General features: G+C 41.6%; 1 protein-coding gene across 1 annotated transcript in view; it reads left to right on the top strand.

The window, feature by feature from the left end:
- SIL1 (SIL1 nucleotide exchange factor) overlaps window positions 1-14451 on the top strand; it is a 233021-nt gene that overhangs the window by 59406 nt on the left and 159164 nt on the right. Inside the window, exons 2-3 of the mRNA XM_054037890.1 lie at window positions 4673-4787; window positions 10412-10547. Of these exons, the coding sequence (XP_053893865.1) occupies window positions 4673-4787; window positions 10412-10547 (251 nt within the window). The remainder of the gene's footprint in view (window positions 1-4672; window positions 4788-10411; window positions 10548-14451) is intronic.

Here is a 14451-nt window from a genome sequence, read left to right as displayed (position 1 = left end):
GTGGGGACCTAGCCTCAGGTGGCTAGGATGTTCCCTTGCTGCCAGTGACTGACAGGTCTGGTTCTGCCCCCAAATTGCGAGCAGGGTGAAGTACCTACCGTTTGTAATAAATTTGTGGACCTTATTGCGCTAAGAAGAAATTTTCAGGTCTGCACAGATACGTTTTCCTAGAATTTTCCTGCGGGATTATATACCGCTTAACACATTAGGAACCTGATCCTGATTGATTGCCTCTGGGTGCTATGGTATAAAAACAACATGAATAATTTTCAAGTAGTTTGTTTAAAACATGTATTGAAAATGTTTCAAATTTTGCATTGCAATATTGTTATTGATCTGGCATCTTAAGCAGTTCCTTATTTTAACAAAACGCATGTGCTTTACCTGTAAGTTAATCTTTTTACAGTATTCCTTTGGATTGCTTCCTTCTCCCCACCCCACCCCAAGTAAACATGTCTTTTTCAGATGCAAAGAGTGCTTTGTTTAGGAGGCGTCACTTCTGTGTTTTCCTAAATGAGTTTAGCTTTGTTATGTTTGTCGGTCATATCATAAGTTCATAATAGTTAGATAGTAAAAACTTACTAGAATGTCAAATTTGTCTGTCTGGAATGATCGGCTAGAGACTCCCCATTAAGCTGAGACCATATTTGATTTTGATCATCGTAGCTACATTGAAACTAGTATCTCAAATTGACACATAGGTAACCTGTAACATTCTGGGTAGTAGCCATATTAGGCATTCATCTTTTAAAACCTTAAAAAAACAAACAAAAAACCCAGTAAACCACCATATTGGGGCCCTCATCCTGTCAGAGGCTGAGTGCTCTCAAATCCCATTGAAGCCAATGCAAGTTGAGGGTACTTCAGCAGCTTGCATGAGGCAATCAGGATCCATGTCCAAATTTCACTAAAAGTTTGATCATTCTATAATGCAGCCTTGCAAAGTTCTACCTGATAAGAGTGAGTCTTGCTGATGGGTGAGTAAATTATCATTAGTATTTTTGTTATGATCAGCCATCTTGGTAAAGGGCAGCGGAATAGATTTTATGCTTGGGCTGGTAAGCTTTCCTAACAATTTTGCAAGGCTGCTATAATCCCAGTATTACTTCCTTGATCTTTAGCTGAGAACAGGGTTAGGACTATTATACTTTCTGTCATTTCTGTTGGCTGCAACGTAGAGTAGAGGTGTCCGGTTGGTGGGTCTTGCTCACATGCTTAGAGTCTAGCTGATTGCCTTATTTGGGGTCAGGAAGAAATTTCCTCCGGGTCAGATTGGCAGAGACCCTGGGGGGTTTTCTCCTTCCTCTGCAGCCATGGGGCATGGGTCACTTGCACTAAACTAGTGTAAATGGTGGATTCTCTGTAACTTGAAGTATTTAAATTATGATTTGAGGACTTCAGTAACTCAGCCAGAGGATATGGGTCTATTACAGGAGTGGGTGGGTGAGGTTCTGTGGGCTGCAATGTGCAGGAGGTCAGATTAGATGATCAGGATGGTCCCTTCTGGCCTTTAAGCCTATGACAAGGGCACAAGAGAAGTCAGGGGTATGTGCTCCTATAGCATGGCTGATCAAAATTCAGATAATGTTTCTGATAGAGTTATTGGAGACACCTAATACACACTGCATATTTAGAGTTAAAACACAAAAGAATGGTGCATACCCAGCCGCAGTAAGAATTCATGAAATATGTTCCTGTTACTGAATTCCTTTGAATTGTGTCACCTAGGTCTCTACTGGCTGCACTCACTGAGCTGTGCAGCAGTTACTGATGCACAACTAGTAACATCAGTAAAATGTCTCTGCTAATAGAGAGCATAATGGAAGCACTGTTACTGTAGCCACCAATACAGATGAGGTTTTCAGAAGCTCTTGAACAGAACTTTTTTGTAGTGGAAACTCTCAGCTTGTAATGAGCCACACCACTGAAAATATTGCATGCTATGACATGAGCACTTGCTTCTTGGGAACAAAAGGATTTCTGGGTCTGGGTGTCTGTAGCCTCTTAAGCACCTAATTTTCTATGAGAAAAAGTAGAGGATAATTTAAAACAAAGGCCCTTTCTATGTTGGGGAAATTTATGCTGGTAATTACACCAGTGCAAATTTCCTTAATTTTGTATATTGTAAAACAAGTTTATTATTACAAATCATATCTGTTCAGAACCATATATAGAGCCACATCTTTCCATTTTCATCTGTTACAAGATATACGAAACAAAGCAAATTTAACAGCTAAAATGTTTTAGTGTGACGAACTGGGCCTGTTCTTACTGTGGTCTGTGAATGCTGACAGGGGAGTGTGGCTGGGATAGTCTGCATTGGGGGATGGGAGACTGACCGGAGAATACCTGAGCATGTAACATGAGAACCCAGGAAGGGGTTGGAGGCCAGGTGACACCTTGGCCCGGGAAACTGAACAAAGGCTGTGGGAGGGGTCGCTGGAGGCAGAGTCTTGGAAGCTGGGTGGTGAGATGGTGGGGAGGCAGAGATTGCTCTGACCTCCCAAGGGGGGCTGGGATGCCCTGGGACCCCAAGATGGACCTAACTGAGGGGGTCCCTGTTGTCTGTGCCTGCAAGACCTGTCTTGGACTGTATTCCTGTCATCCGAATAAACCTTCTGCTTTACTGGCTGGCTGAGAGTCATGGTGAATCGCAGGAGGCCGGGGGTGCAGGGCCCTGAGTCCCCCAATACTCCGTGACAAAAATGCAGCAAGCTTTATGAAGTCTCAAACAAAGCCATGTTTGTGCACTGGGGAAAAGTTTGTTTTGTTTTGCGTACTCACACTCTCTCTCTTTTTTAGCCTTCTAAAATTTAGTCGGAAAATGTCTCGCTACATCTAAATGTTTCTGTCCTGTAACAAGTTGGCAAGATACGGATGCTTCTCTTTATGAACATATTCCCTTGCATTTAACATCTAACTCTTCCTGCTTAACATCTTCTGTAGGTTACAATTAAGTGTTTTGGGGCATGCAGCATTCCAGGCAGGCACAATCTTGTAGCCTTTAGAGAGCTGTATTGTGATTTGTCACCAGTCTTATCAGTACATTTGAGTCTTATTTTTAGTGAGCTGTAAGTTCTCTGTCACTGCTTTGGTGAACTTCTTACTACTTATCAGATTTTCAGTTTTTGTTTTGGGGATAAATTAATTTTTCTATGTTGAGTTGTGTCTTCTGTTTTATAACAAAGCAAAATCTGTTTCCTGTATGGTGAACAGCAATTGCTGTAAGAATTGTAGATGGGGAAAAATTATATGTGGTTTTTGGTCAGCATTTGTGTCTTTCAGCCCATTCCTCTGAGAAGCAGATGGCATTGACTGAAATCACACAACAGTGTCTCCCAAGAAATTGATGAAATTAGGCCACAATAGTGCTGTACTCTGTGTCCCAGATGAGAAACCAGTGGCATTGGTCATAGTATATCGCTAAGGTTAAGATTTTTGTCAGGGATATTTTTAGTAAAAGTCACGGACAGGTCACGGGCAAAAAAGAAAAATTAATGGAAGCTGTGACCTGTCCGTGACTTTTACTAAAAATATCTGCGACAACTGAAGCGGGCAGCTGCACAGGGACTTGGAGCTGCCTGCAGCAGCTGGGGCCTGCAGGGTACCCTGCTGCCTGCAGCTCCTGGAACCTGCAGCGGCTGGGAACTTGGGAGTTCCTCCATGGTGGCCGGGAGCTTGGTTCCCCCAGTGGCCAGGAGCTCAGGGGTTCCCCCGCCACCCCTGGTAGCTGGGAGTTCTGGGGGTCGCCAGAGGCAGCAGGGGTACCCCGCAGCTCCCTGGGTAGCGGGGGACCCTGCAGCTACCAACCACTGCAGGCTGAAGTCACAGAGGTCGCTGGAAGTAATAGATTCTGTGACTTCCACAACCTCCGTGACTAAATCATAGCCTTATGTATCGCATATTAGTGGCCTAGTTCAGAAACTGAAGCATTGGCTACGGGAACAGCTTCTCGCACGCCACGCTTCTGAAAATCTGACTTACTACTGTTTTATTTATTATTATTCATGTTCAGGCTGGGTTATGGGTTTCAGCAGGAATCTGAACCTTCCCCATTTGAGTCGGCTGAACTGGCGCCAAAGGTTTTCAGTCTCTTGTTTGGAGACAGTGGTGATGACCAAGGAAAGCCTTGTTCCCATACCCTGCCTTGTGGTTGAAATGCCTTAGTCTTGAACTGCACTTGAGCTCCTCAGTCACTTCTTTGGAGTTGCCACAGGAAATAAAAAAGGACCAAATCTGCAGTGCTAATTCAGGCAAAACTCTTGTTGACTTCTGTGAAAGTTTTGCCAGAGTAAGGGCTGAGGGATTTTGCTTGCAGATTATATCATGATACTTCACAGAAAGGTGCATCTTCATTTGGAGGGGTAGAATATTGGTCCCAGCTATGTTTTTGTTAACATGAGGTAATGTGAAAAAGCCCTGGGATGTGAAAAGGCCCAAAAACCGGCCCTAAATTTGCTACTAGAATTCTTCTTCAGGTCCAAGTCTATGGAACTTGAAAACATGTCTCTCTTGCCAACAGAAATTGGTCCAATAAAAAATATTACCTCCCCCACCTTGTGTGTCTAATAAACATAATACTTAACTGTAGAATGTGGTATAGTAGATGTTGAAAACTGTGAAGAGTGTGTATTACATATTATATAATTGTTTTTGTTTCTTTGAATTCTAGACTGACTGCAATGTCTCATTGCATTGGACTCCTGTCCATTGCCTCTAAACTGAACTTGCTGGTTTTGCTTCTTTCTTCAGTGTGCTTCTGTTCATGCTTAAGTGACAGAATTCCAGTAAGTATCTTCTAATCTAAGAGTGAAAGATGGCTATAAAAGGTCATTTTAAATCATTTGAATTACTTGGTACTGGTGGGGTGAGCATAGCCTTATTTATTTCTCCTGAAATTATGTATGGGAGTGCATCACCTCTCATCTTTGCAGCATTTTGCCTTTTTTTAAAATGTGTTATGGTATAAAATTTCAGAAAAGTTTTAAGAAGTAAGCCTATCTGGATCGCCTGATGCTGAGCAATAAAGAAGACATGGAAAAGGAAACATGCGATTCAGGCAACGTTCACATTTTGTCACATGGACCTGGTTTTATTTAAGCAGCTGCAACTAAAACTTTAATTTCGTTAGGACAAAAACTAAAGCTAAATGTGTGGTCTAGTGGTGAGAGGAGGAGATGGAAGTCAAGAGTATTCTGTTCCCAGCTGTGTTTCTGATCACTGCGGGCAAGTCACTTATACCCATATTTTCAAAAGCGGCATATGACTTTGGGCCCTTTGTGTTTTTTTTGGGATGCCTAACTTGAGACACCTTGAGCCTGATTTTTCAGACTTCAGTTGAATGAATCAACAGAGGGTCCTGTGGCACCTTTGAGACTAACAGAAGTATTGGGAGCATAAGCTTTCGTGGGTAAGAACCTCACTTCTTCTTCTTGCATCTGAAGAAGTGATGTTCTTACCCACGAAAGCTTATGCTCCCAATACTTCTGTTAGTCTCAAAGGTGCCACAGGACCCTCTGTTGCTTTTTACAGATTCAGACTAACACGGCTACCCCTCTGATAGTTGAATGAATGGGAGCTGTGTGTACTCAGCATCTGTGTAAGGGTTCAAAGCTTACATAGTAACAACTGGAAAATAAGAGACCCAAATTTGGGGACATAACTTCAGCTTTCATTTTAAAAAAATGTATCTAGTTCTCTTGGTTGCAAAGGAAAGCTTGAATACGTGTCCCTGAGTATAACCAATGCAGTGTCACCTGCCAGCATTTGCAGACAGCATGACACACTAGCTCAGAGAGGTGCGAGCTGCCCCAGTCATCTTCATGGGCTCTGAAATACGCTTCTCTGGGACCCTTGGCAACACCAATCCAGCAGAGGACACTGAAGGTATGTCTACCCTGCACACTAAGCCTGTGTCTGTGTCACCCAGTGTATTGGACTCCATGTTTCCAAGCCCATGCTTGAATGTCTGCATGGCGTTGTAAATCTGGGTTTACAATTGCTGGACCTGGGTGTCTCAGCTGTGTCAATACATCCATACTGAACTATGCAGTCCTTGTGACTCAAGTATGTGGCTTGATTTGTATCCACACTGCAAAATGACAGGGCTAGGACTCGGGTCACAGCGGGACTCAGACTGTGACCCACCCCCCTACCAGGGCCCTGTGTGCTTGCTGACCTGAGTCAGAGCTCAGACTTAGTGTGTAGGGTAGACATACCTTGAGATGGGAATGACCCTCATTACCATTACATTATTAGGGCTTTGCAAGGCTCCCACCATACAGAGTCCTTTGCTCAGTTAGGAAGGGCTCAGTCCCTTCCCTTTCTGTGACAGATCCCAGCCTGTCTGCAGCAGATAGTGGTGGCTTGAGGAGAGGCAAGGCCTCAGCCTGGCCACGGGAGTGGTAATGGGGGCCACCTGCCAGCCCAGAAGAGCTCATGTAGGTGGTCTCCGCTACTACTAGCCTTAAGGAAGGATGGGACACAGGGAACCCCATTTGGGGTGTGTCTAATCTCCTGGACTGGGAATAATCTCAATTTTAACTCCAATTTAACATTGTATCTGGTTTTAAGGAAATGTCCATCTTTGTTTGTAGAACCTGTTTTGGTTTCTACCTTTTGATTCTCTAATTGGTAACTACTTTTGTTTTACTTAATGATGTACTTTATGTAAGTAGAAAATATAATGATAAACTTGTTTGTGCAATTGCAAATTTTCATTACCACAGCAAATGTTAATGGTATTTAGACTGTTAGTGAAAATGGGATAGTTATAAAGTGATCACAGGCCAAACAGCTGAAGCAACTGTTTAAATGAAGAAAGACACGTACTGTTACCCTTTACAGTACATTTAGATTTGCAGCACTCGTATTGAACAGAGACCATTCGTAAACATCAGCTGTCTCCATTATGTGTTTCAACAGACATAAAATTAAGAGGCATGTTGGTGAATGTATTATGGGACTGTGTATCATTAAATCCCTCTTGGATAATAATCTAACAACATAAATAAGCAAAGTAATAACGAGTGGCTCATTTATATTAGCTTTGTTGACTCTTGGCTCAGAAAATGTTAACACTCCCTTTCATCAATAGAAGCTGACTACTTATGTTTGATTGTAACTAAGCTTTAACCATTTGTCATCATCTTAACAATTCTAATCCTCTCATCATGCACTAAGGAAAAGTAGGAATTAAGCTCTAGTTTCCCTGTATTTCTCAAATTTCTGTTCTTTTGACATTTAAAATGAAAATGTTCTTTAACTTTTCAATCATTGTAATACACCTCTACCTCGATATAACGCTGTCCTCGGGTGCCAAAAAAATCTTACCGCGTTATAGGTGAAACTGCGTTATATCGAACTTCCTTTGATCCACCGGAGTGCGCAGCCCCTCCCGCCCCGAGCACTGCTTTACTGCGTTATATCCGAATTCGTGTTATATCGAGGTAGAGGTGTATATTTTCACCATTGTTTTTAACTGCACATGTCTTGCTCAGAACTATAGACTGATATTTCCCACACTCAAACAGTTTTTTAGAAACTGTGTAACACATTTAAATGCAAACAATTCAAATTCTTCTATTAAATATGCATACACAATTTCTATTGAAGTTGGTGGTGGGAGAGGTGAATGCAGAATTTGGTCCAGAATTTTCAGTTAGCCACTTAATTTTGTTTTGTTTTAAAAATATTTATTAGAAGAGTAACAACTATAAAATCTATTGTTTTGGGGAATGAGCCACACTGTTTGAGAGGGATTAGGAAGAAACTTCCTTTACAGGCAGGTTATTTCAAATTGTCCACTGATAGATTTTTGTACCTTCCTCTGAAGTGGCCACAGACACAGGTTACTAGATTAGATGTAGCACTGGTCTGGTCCATTATGACAATTCCTATGAAATCTGAGATGAAAAGACCTATTGGGTCACATCTGATTCACTGTCTCATCTTCTCCCAGTTCAAGATCATTACTTACAGCATACTCTTAATTATTTTTTGTCCAGTGCAGTTTTAAATGCCTGAAGTAATGGGGCTTCCACTACTTTCCTTGGGAGACTGTTCCACACACTAATAGATCTCATTGATTGGAAACTTTTCCTGTTTGTCATCCATTAGTCTGGGTATTCACACACTTCAGATATCTGTAGATAGTGATCCAATCATCACCTTATTGTTTAATCAAGATATAACTACTTAGCTCTTAATATAATGTAAATGCTACAAATAAAAGCCAGTTTAAAAAAAGGTGCAAAAGGGATGAGAGGTTCTAAAACTGAGACTGTCTCTGCATCGTTACAAAATAGCCATTCCTTTCAGTGTAATTCATTTTTGTTACGGAATGGTCCTTCCCTCTGAATATCCCAAAGAATATAAATACACGTGCACAGCTGTGCGCAAACTCTCCAGCCCTATGTTAAAATAAGAATAAGGTTGCAAAGTCAAGCACTCAAAAGTTAGGAAATGCCAGACTTAAGGTTGTCAGTGCCTTAACTCTGGCATTTCCTATTTTGTAAGGAGTAGACAGCCATAATTCTGACACTGCCTAACTTCTGACTGCTTGATTTTGCAACCTTAATAAAAGGTTCTTTTAAGTTTGTGTGTGTGATTTCGTAGGTTTTTTGAAAAAGCAAAATGAAAAAACAAATTCCATCATGCAGCATCATATTGAAACCTACATGGTTCATCAGCAGGATTAGAACCTTTAGATCCACTGCACAGAACTGTGCTGCTTGTGATTACAATGATGAGTAGCTGTCATCTTATATGTGGATGAAGACAAAAGGAGGATTTTGCCACTTGGTTTCACAGATATTTGGTGACAGCAGAGGAAAATTTGGACTCGGGAATCTTCAGTTCCATTCCATGCTCTGAAAGGGAGTGTGTTCTAGTGGGCATAGACTCTTCTGTCAGTTCCCTCCAAACTTGACTCCTTCTGCCCTGTCCCATTCCTGTCTCTTCCCCACCCCAGGTCCTCACCCAAGTCCCATTCTCCTCAGCTAGCCAGTCTAACCCTAATCTGAGCCTCCAATCCTCAGGCTTCTCATTCCAGTCCCAATCTCCTTATTTCCGCAAATCCTAATCTCTCCCCTCTGGAATCCCTGTCCCAGCCCCAGTCATCCTCTACCCCAGTCTTAGGCTAGGTCTACGCTACCTGCCTGAATCGGCGGGTAGAAATCGATCTCTCAGGGATCGAATTATTGCGTCTCGTCGGGACGCGACAATCGATCCCCAAATTGACGCTCTTACTCCACCAGCGGAGGTGGGAGTAAGCACCGTCGACGGGGAGCCGCAGAGGTTGATTTTGCTGCCGTCCTCACAGCGGGGTAAGTCGGCTCCGATAGGTCAAATTCAGCTACGCTATTCGCGTAGCTGAATTTGCGTATCTTAAATCGACACCCCCCGTAGTGAAGACCTGCCCTCAGTCCTCTTCCCCATCCAGTCCCAGTCTCTGCTCCCTGGCTCACAGTCCCACTCTCCTCCTCCTCCCTGACTTCTTGACTAAATCTACTCCCTCCCCTCCCTGGTCCGGTTCTTTTCTGATCTGCATTCAAATCAGGCAGCTCCCTTCACCGCACTCTTTGGGCCCAGTGGCGGGGGGCAGGGTGGGGGCATTGGGAGCATTGGAAAGACAGATCCTTCTGTGTAGGAGCCCAGAGTTGCAATTGCAGGGCAAGTCCTGCTCAGCACCAGGGTGGAGAATGCTCAGTGTGGATGGAATAGCCAGGGAATCTAACAAGTTTCTACTGAGCATATGTAAACCGTGATTTTATTTTTTCCTCCAAAGGATTATAACTTGGCCAAATATGGGTGGATTTTCAAAGGGACAGTCAAAGGCACATTCTTGACTCAAACGGCTCCCCTTTGCCAAATGTCAAATCCCTGCTCCAAAGCATGGGGGCCCTAGAAACTTCTCGAAGAGGTTGCCAGAATTTTTTAACATGGGCAAAACAACATATTTTCCCCTATCCTTGGTCTTGGAAATAGCCATACAGTTTTGGCTGAAATTTTCCAAAAAACATTCAGTCTGAGGCAGAAACACAGCATGGAAACTTTCAGCTGAACAGTTAGTTTGGCAAAGTTATAAGCTACTGAAAACAGCGTCTTTATGATGGGAAGTGTGTCACAACCTGCCTAATAGGCAGTGCTACCAGCCTGGGCTATAATATAGATCTGGCTCTGTTAACTCTCGCTTGAAGCTTGCGACCTGCACTAGAATAGGAAATAAGATGCACTACTTTGTTCAACATAAATGTCATAACAGTTATGCTGGTTTAATCTTTAATAATATATATTTTTAATCCATGTAGAAAGAATCTCAGGTGTCAAAAAACCTGAGGAATGTATTCTCCATGGACACTACATAACCCAGGTGCAATTACTAATGAGCTGTATCTTGTATATCCAACAGGAGTTTGCCCTAACAAAAACAGAAGAAAGTGACTTAAAAGAAGAGAATGGCAAAGAATCAGTAGCAGAGGATGATCTTGATCCTGAAGACTTAGAAGTGTTTTACCCAACACATCAGTGGCAAATAGTCCGTCCAGGTAACACATTGATGGTGAATTATTGTGTCCCTTTGAAACTACTTCTGACATCACTGACAGAAACGTCATAGAAACTAAAAATAACCATCAAATCCAACTGCATTTTTTGGTGTTTAAACAAAGAGGTGTCTGGTGTGGGAAGAACAGCTTTCTGCCTCAGTGAAAGGAAACAAGACTACCACCAAATCTGGTGTTGTGTGGTCATTGTCAGTCTCAAGAACTTCTGTTAGTGCACCTCCAGGACTTTACAACTAACTGAGCTTTCTGTCAGTCAAATGGTAGATGATGTGCCTCCATTACTAGCTCAGAAGCACTTTCTTTTTCTCTATGTCTATCAAAAGACAGATTTTATATGTTTGTGGGCACATGCTGTTCTGGTCTGCTGTGGTCTCCTGGGTTGATTAAATATCGCTCGATGGCAAACTTGCTATTAAGAGTAGTAAGTGTAATATTGTGCAGTTTTAAAAACAGGAAAGCTTTCTAATCCTTAACTGTTTCAAGTCTAGTTTTATTCCTTTAAATCTAAAAGTTACATATTTCTCAAAAGTGTGCTTCTTAATTCTGGCTTAATGTGTGTGACTTTAATATCAAACTTTTAAAAGATTACCCCAGTATTTAGTTTGGCTCTTCTGGGTTGCTGGTATTGTCCCAGAACGTAAGATTCTTGGCCATTGCACAGAGGCACCAACAGAATCTGCAGCTGCCCAAAGACTTGTGGGACATAGCTAGCAAACCTGCAATAGTCAGTGGACTCCAACAGAGAATAAAAATATAAATGAATCTATTTTTGTGCTGGATGCCCTTCATAGCCTGGCTATAATCTCTGTGACTGTGGTTAGAACTGTGTTTCTGCCCCACAGTTCATCTTTGAAAGTATGTTATATTTCAGACTTCTTAAATGCTTTTTATGATAAAGAAAATGAAAGATGGACTACCTCATGTAAAGATTCTCATGCTTATTATTTCAGGAATCTAATCTCTCCTTGTTTCATATGCTGTTAATGTTAAGGATGGCTATGCATATCCACCAAGTGGAGACTAGACTCAAAGTAGGGATGGCCAAAATATGCGACACTGAGGACTTCATTGTTAGCTTCCCAAGAGCCTGAGGCTCCCACCAGTTTGTATATACATGTATTTGAAAGTATGCAGCATAAATGCCTGCAGGCATAATATTTGATTTGTGCTCCTGTATTCCATGATAGAACAGGTGGCTGATTGAGTTCACAAGAACTAGGGGTTACCAAATGAAATTAATAGGCAGCAGGTTTAAAACAAAAGGAAGTATTTTTTCACACAACCTTAAGAACTCCTTGCCAGAGGATGTTGTGAAAGCCAAGTCTATAACAGGGTTAAAAAAAGAACTAGATAAGTTAATGGAGGATTGGTCCATCAATGGCTATTAGCCAGGATGGGCAAGGATGGTGTCCTTAGCCTCTGTTTCCCAGAAGCTGGGAATGGGCGACAGGAAATGGATCACTTAATGATTACCTGTTCTGCTCATTCCCTCTAGGGCACCTGGCATTGGCCACTGTCGGAAGACAGGATACTGGGGTAGATGGACCTTTGGTCTGACCCAGTACGGCCGTTCTTATGTTCTTAATAGAAAATTGCTGTTGATCAGCTTCATCCTCGTCATGCTGTTACAGGGGAAAGAAGGTGTCTGCTAGGTCATGTTTGCCAGCTGGACAGTACTTAGAGATCCCCTCTATAGTATGATGAGCACCTCTGCATAAAATTGTCATGTTGTGGTATGTGGTGAGGAATCCAGTTCTGAAATCTTCATTCCTCTCACAAGTGCAGAACAATCGAAAGTGAGAGCAATTACTTTCCATGATCTCCCTAGGATAAATTTCACTGCATTGGGTCATGAAAAGGACCAACACAACACAGTATAAATGCATTTGTACTCGTTGTTATAGACACATCATGTTTTCAAATGACTTCAAGAAAAATGTGAGCACTGGGGCAGACTTCAGGAAAGGAAACTTAATCCAAATTCCTTTTGCAGTTCTTGGAGATATTTTTATGTGAACTTTTCTCCCTCCCAGATCAGTGCCTCCTCTGCTTGATTCTGCAGTGGAGTTATAACCTGATGTTTGCCACTGGGTATGGATTGACTGAGATGACACACATCCAGCATTTTGACTTCACTACAAGATCTCATATTATAGGCACAGAAGGTGTGTTTTGAAGGGGACAGGCCCTCAGTTAACACATACACATTTTGGTTTATTGGCGGAAATAGCAAGTCTCCCACTGTGGCCTTGGATTTATTTAACCGCTCTGTGCCTCAGTTTCCCCACATGTACACTGGGAAAATGCTTTCCCACCTCACAAGGGTGTAGTAAATATTAATTAATTTTATAGGGTTTTTTAATTTTAAGAGCTGCATCAGTACTCGATATTATTGTCAAAAGAATAGTTATAGGATCCATTTGTCTTTCAGATGCTCTTGAGGTTTCAGCCTGCTATAGCTGAACAATTTTCCCATATGTAAATCTTTCTATAACATAAATGTCTTCAAAAAGCCCTTAAACTTCACAAAGGTGTGTGTGTGTATATTCAGTTTTTGCACATTATGTATGGAAGTCTTGTTGTGTCCCTACTCAGTATTCAAACTGGCAGATCACCACCTTTTGTTGAAGTAAAATATGTATATATTTGCAGTTGTTATAAATGTCATTGCTGTTTTTGTTTGGAAGTGACTTCCCCATTGCTTGGGCATTTTGTTATGCTTTATTTTTTAGCCGCTTCAAATTATGCAAACGAAGTAAAGAGTTTAATAAAGTGGGGAGCTCCTCAGCATTCACTGCTTGTCTTAGGGAAGGAATTTCAGGATACAGTTGTAAATGGCTTAGGCAGTGATTGCTCTTCGAGTTTTGTCCATGTAGAGCCTCACTTTGCAGATGAGCATGTGCCTTTGGTGTTGAACCTTATAAAAATCATTAGGGTTATTGTGACTTGCCCAACCTGAAAAATCCATTAACATCCATCCCCCACACCTCCTCTATCCCTAACATTTTTCTGAAATGAAACACTTAATATGTACCGTGGGACCCACTTTTAGCATATTTATTCCTCAAACTTAAAAAAAAATACACACCTTGTCTAAAATGAAAAGCTTGCACTTCTGCAAGTAAAACAGAACATAGTCAAGTTGTCAGTCTGACTAGCCGCACTGCTCTTTTGTGTCAACCCTTAGATTCTGATTCCATTATACCAATTTATTTGTTTTTCCAACACCTACCCTATTATTGAGTTTTAACCTTGCTAAAGACATGCTCAATTGGTGCTAAGATGGCTATACAGGAATGCAGTCTTTTAAGAATGGTCAGAGTTCTGCATTGTGCTGTCCTTTTCTCTGTGAATTTACTTCCAGTCTTCCATCATTTTGATTAAATAAACTGTGACAGAATGTCCTTGACAGACAAACACTTTTGATTAGAAATCTGGATCTTCAGTTTTAAATACTAGGGGAGAAAGAAAAGATTTGGGATTGTTTCATCAGCCATATTAGCATTACATCGTCTTCTGTGCTGATCTCAGCCTGTGACTCTTGTACTTGGGGTCAGTCATGTTGACTAAATAATTGAAAGATACCAATGTTTCTCGGAATTGTTTTTCAATTTTGTCCTTGTGTGATTCCAGTTCATTGTTGCTAATTAGATCAAACTGGATTTCTGCTGAGACTGTGACAGTGTCATCAGGCTGTAATCTGTTAAATCCCGCCATTTTTCTGCAGTTGCTTTTGTAAATTTAGTACCTCTCTGTAGAGTCAGTCCCTTGTTTGATCAAAATACAGCACTCATTTTATACAAGTCCTTCTTGTGCTGAGTGCAAACTTCAATGTGCTTTGGGTAGCTGAATGTAAATGTAGAGAGACGGTTATCCTGAGAATTCT

The sequence above is a fragment of the Malaclemys terrapin genome, chromosome 8 (genome assembly GCF_027887155.1).
Source record: "Malaclemys terrapin pileata isolate rMalTer1 chromosome 8, rMalTer1.hap1, whole genome shotgun sequence".
Lineage (NCBI taxonomy): Eukaryota > Metazoa > Chordata > Testudines > Emydidae > Malaclemys > Malaclemys terrapin.
The sequence above is the reverse complement of the archived record's forward strand: the minus strand, read 5'-3'. Positions and strand labels throughout refer to the sequence as shown.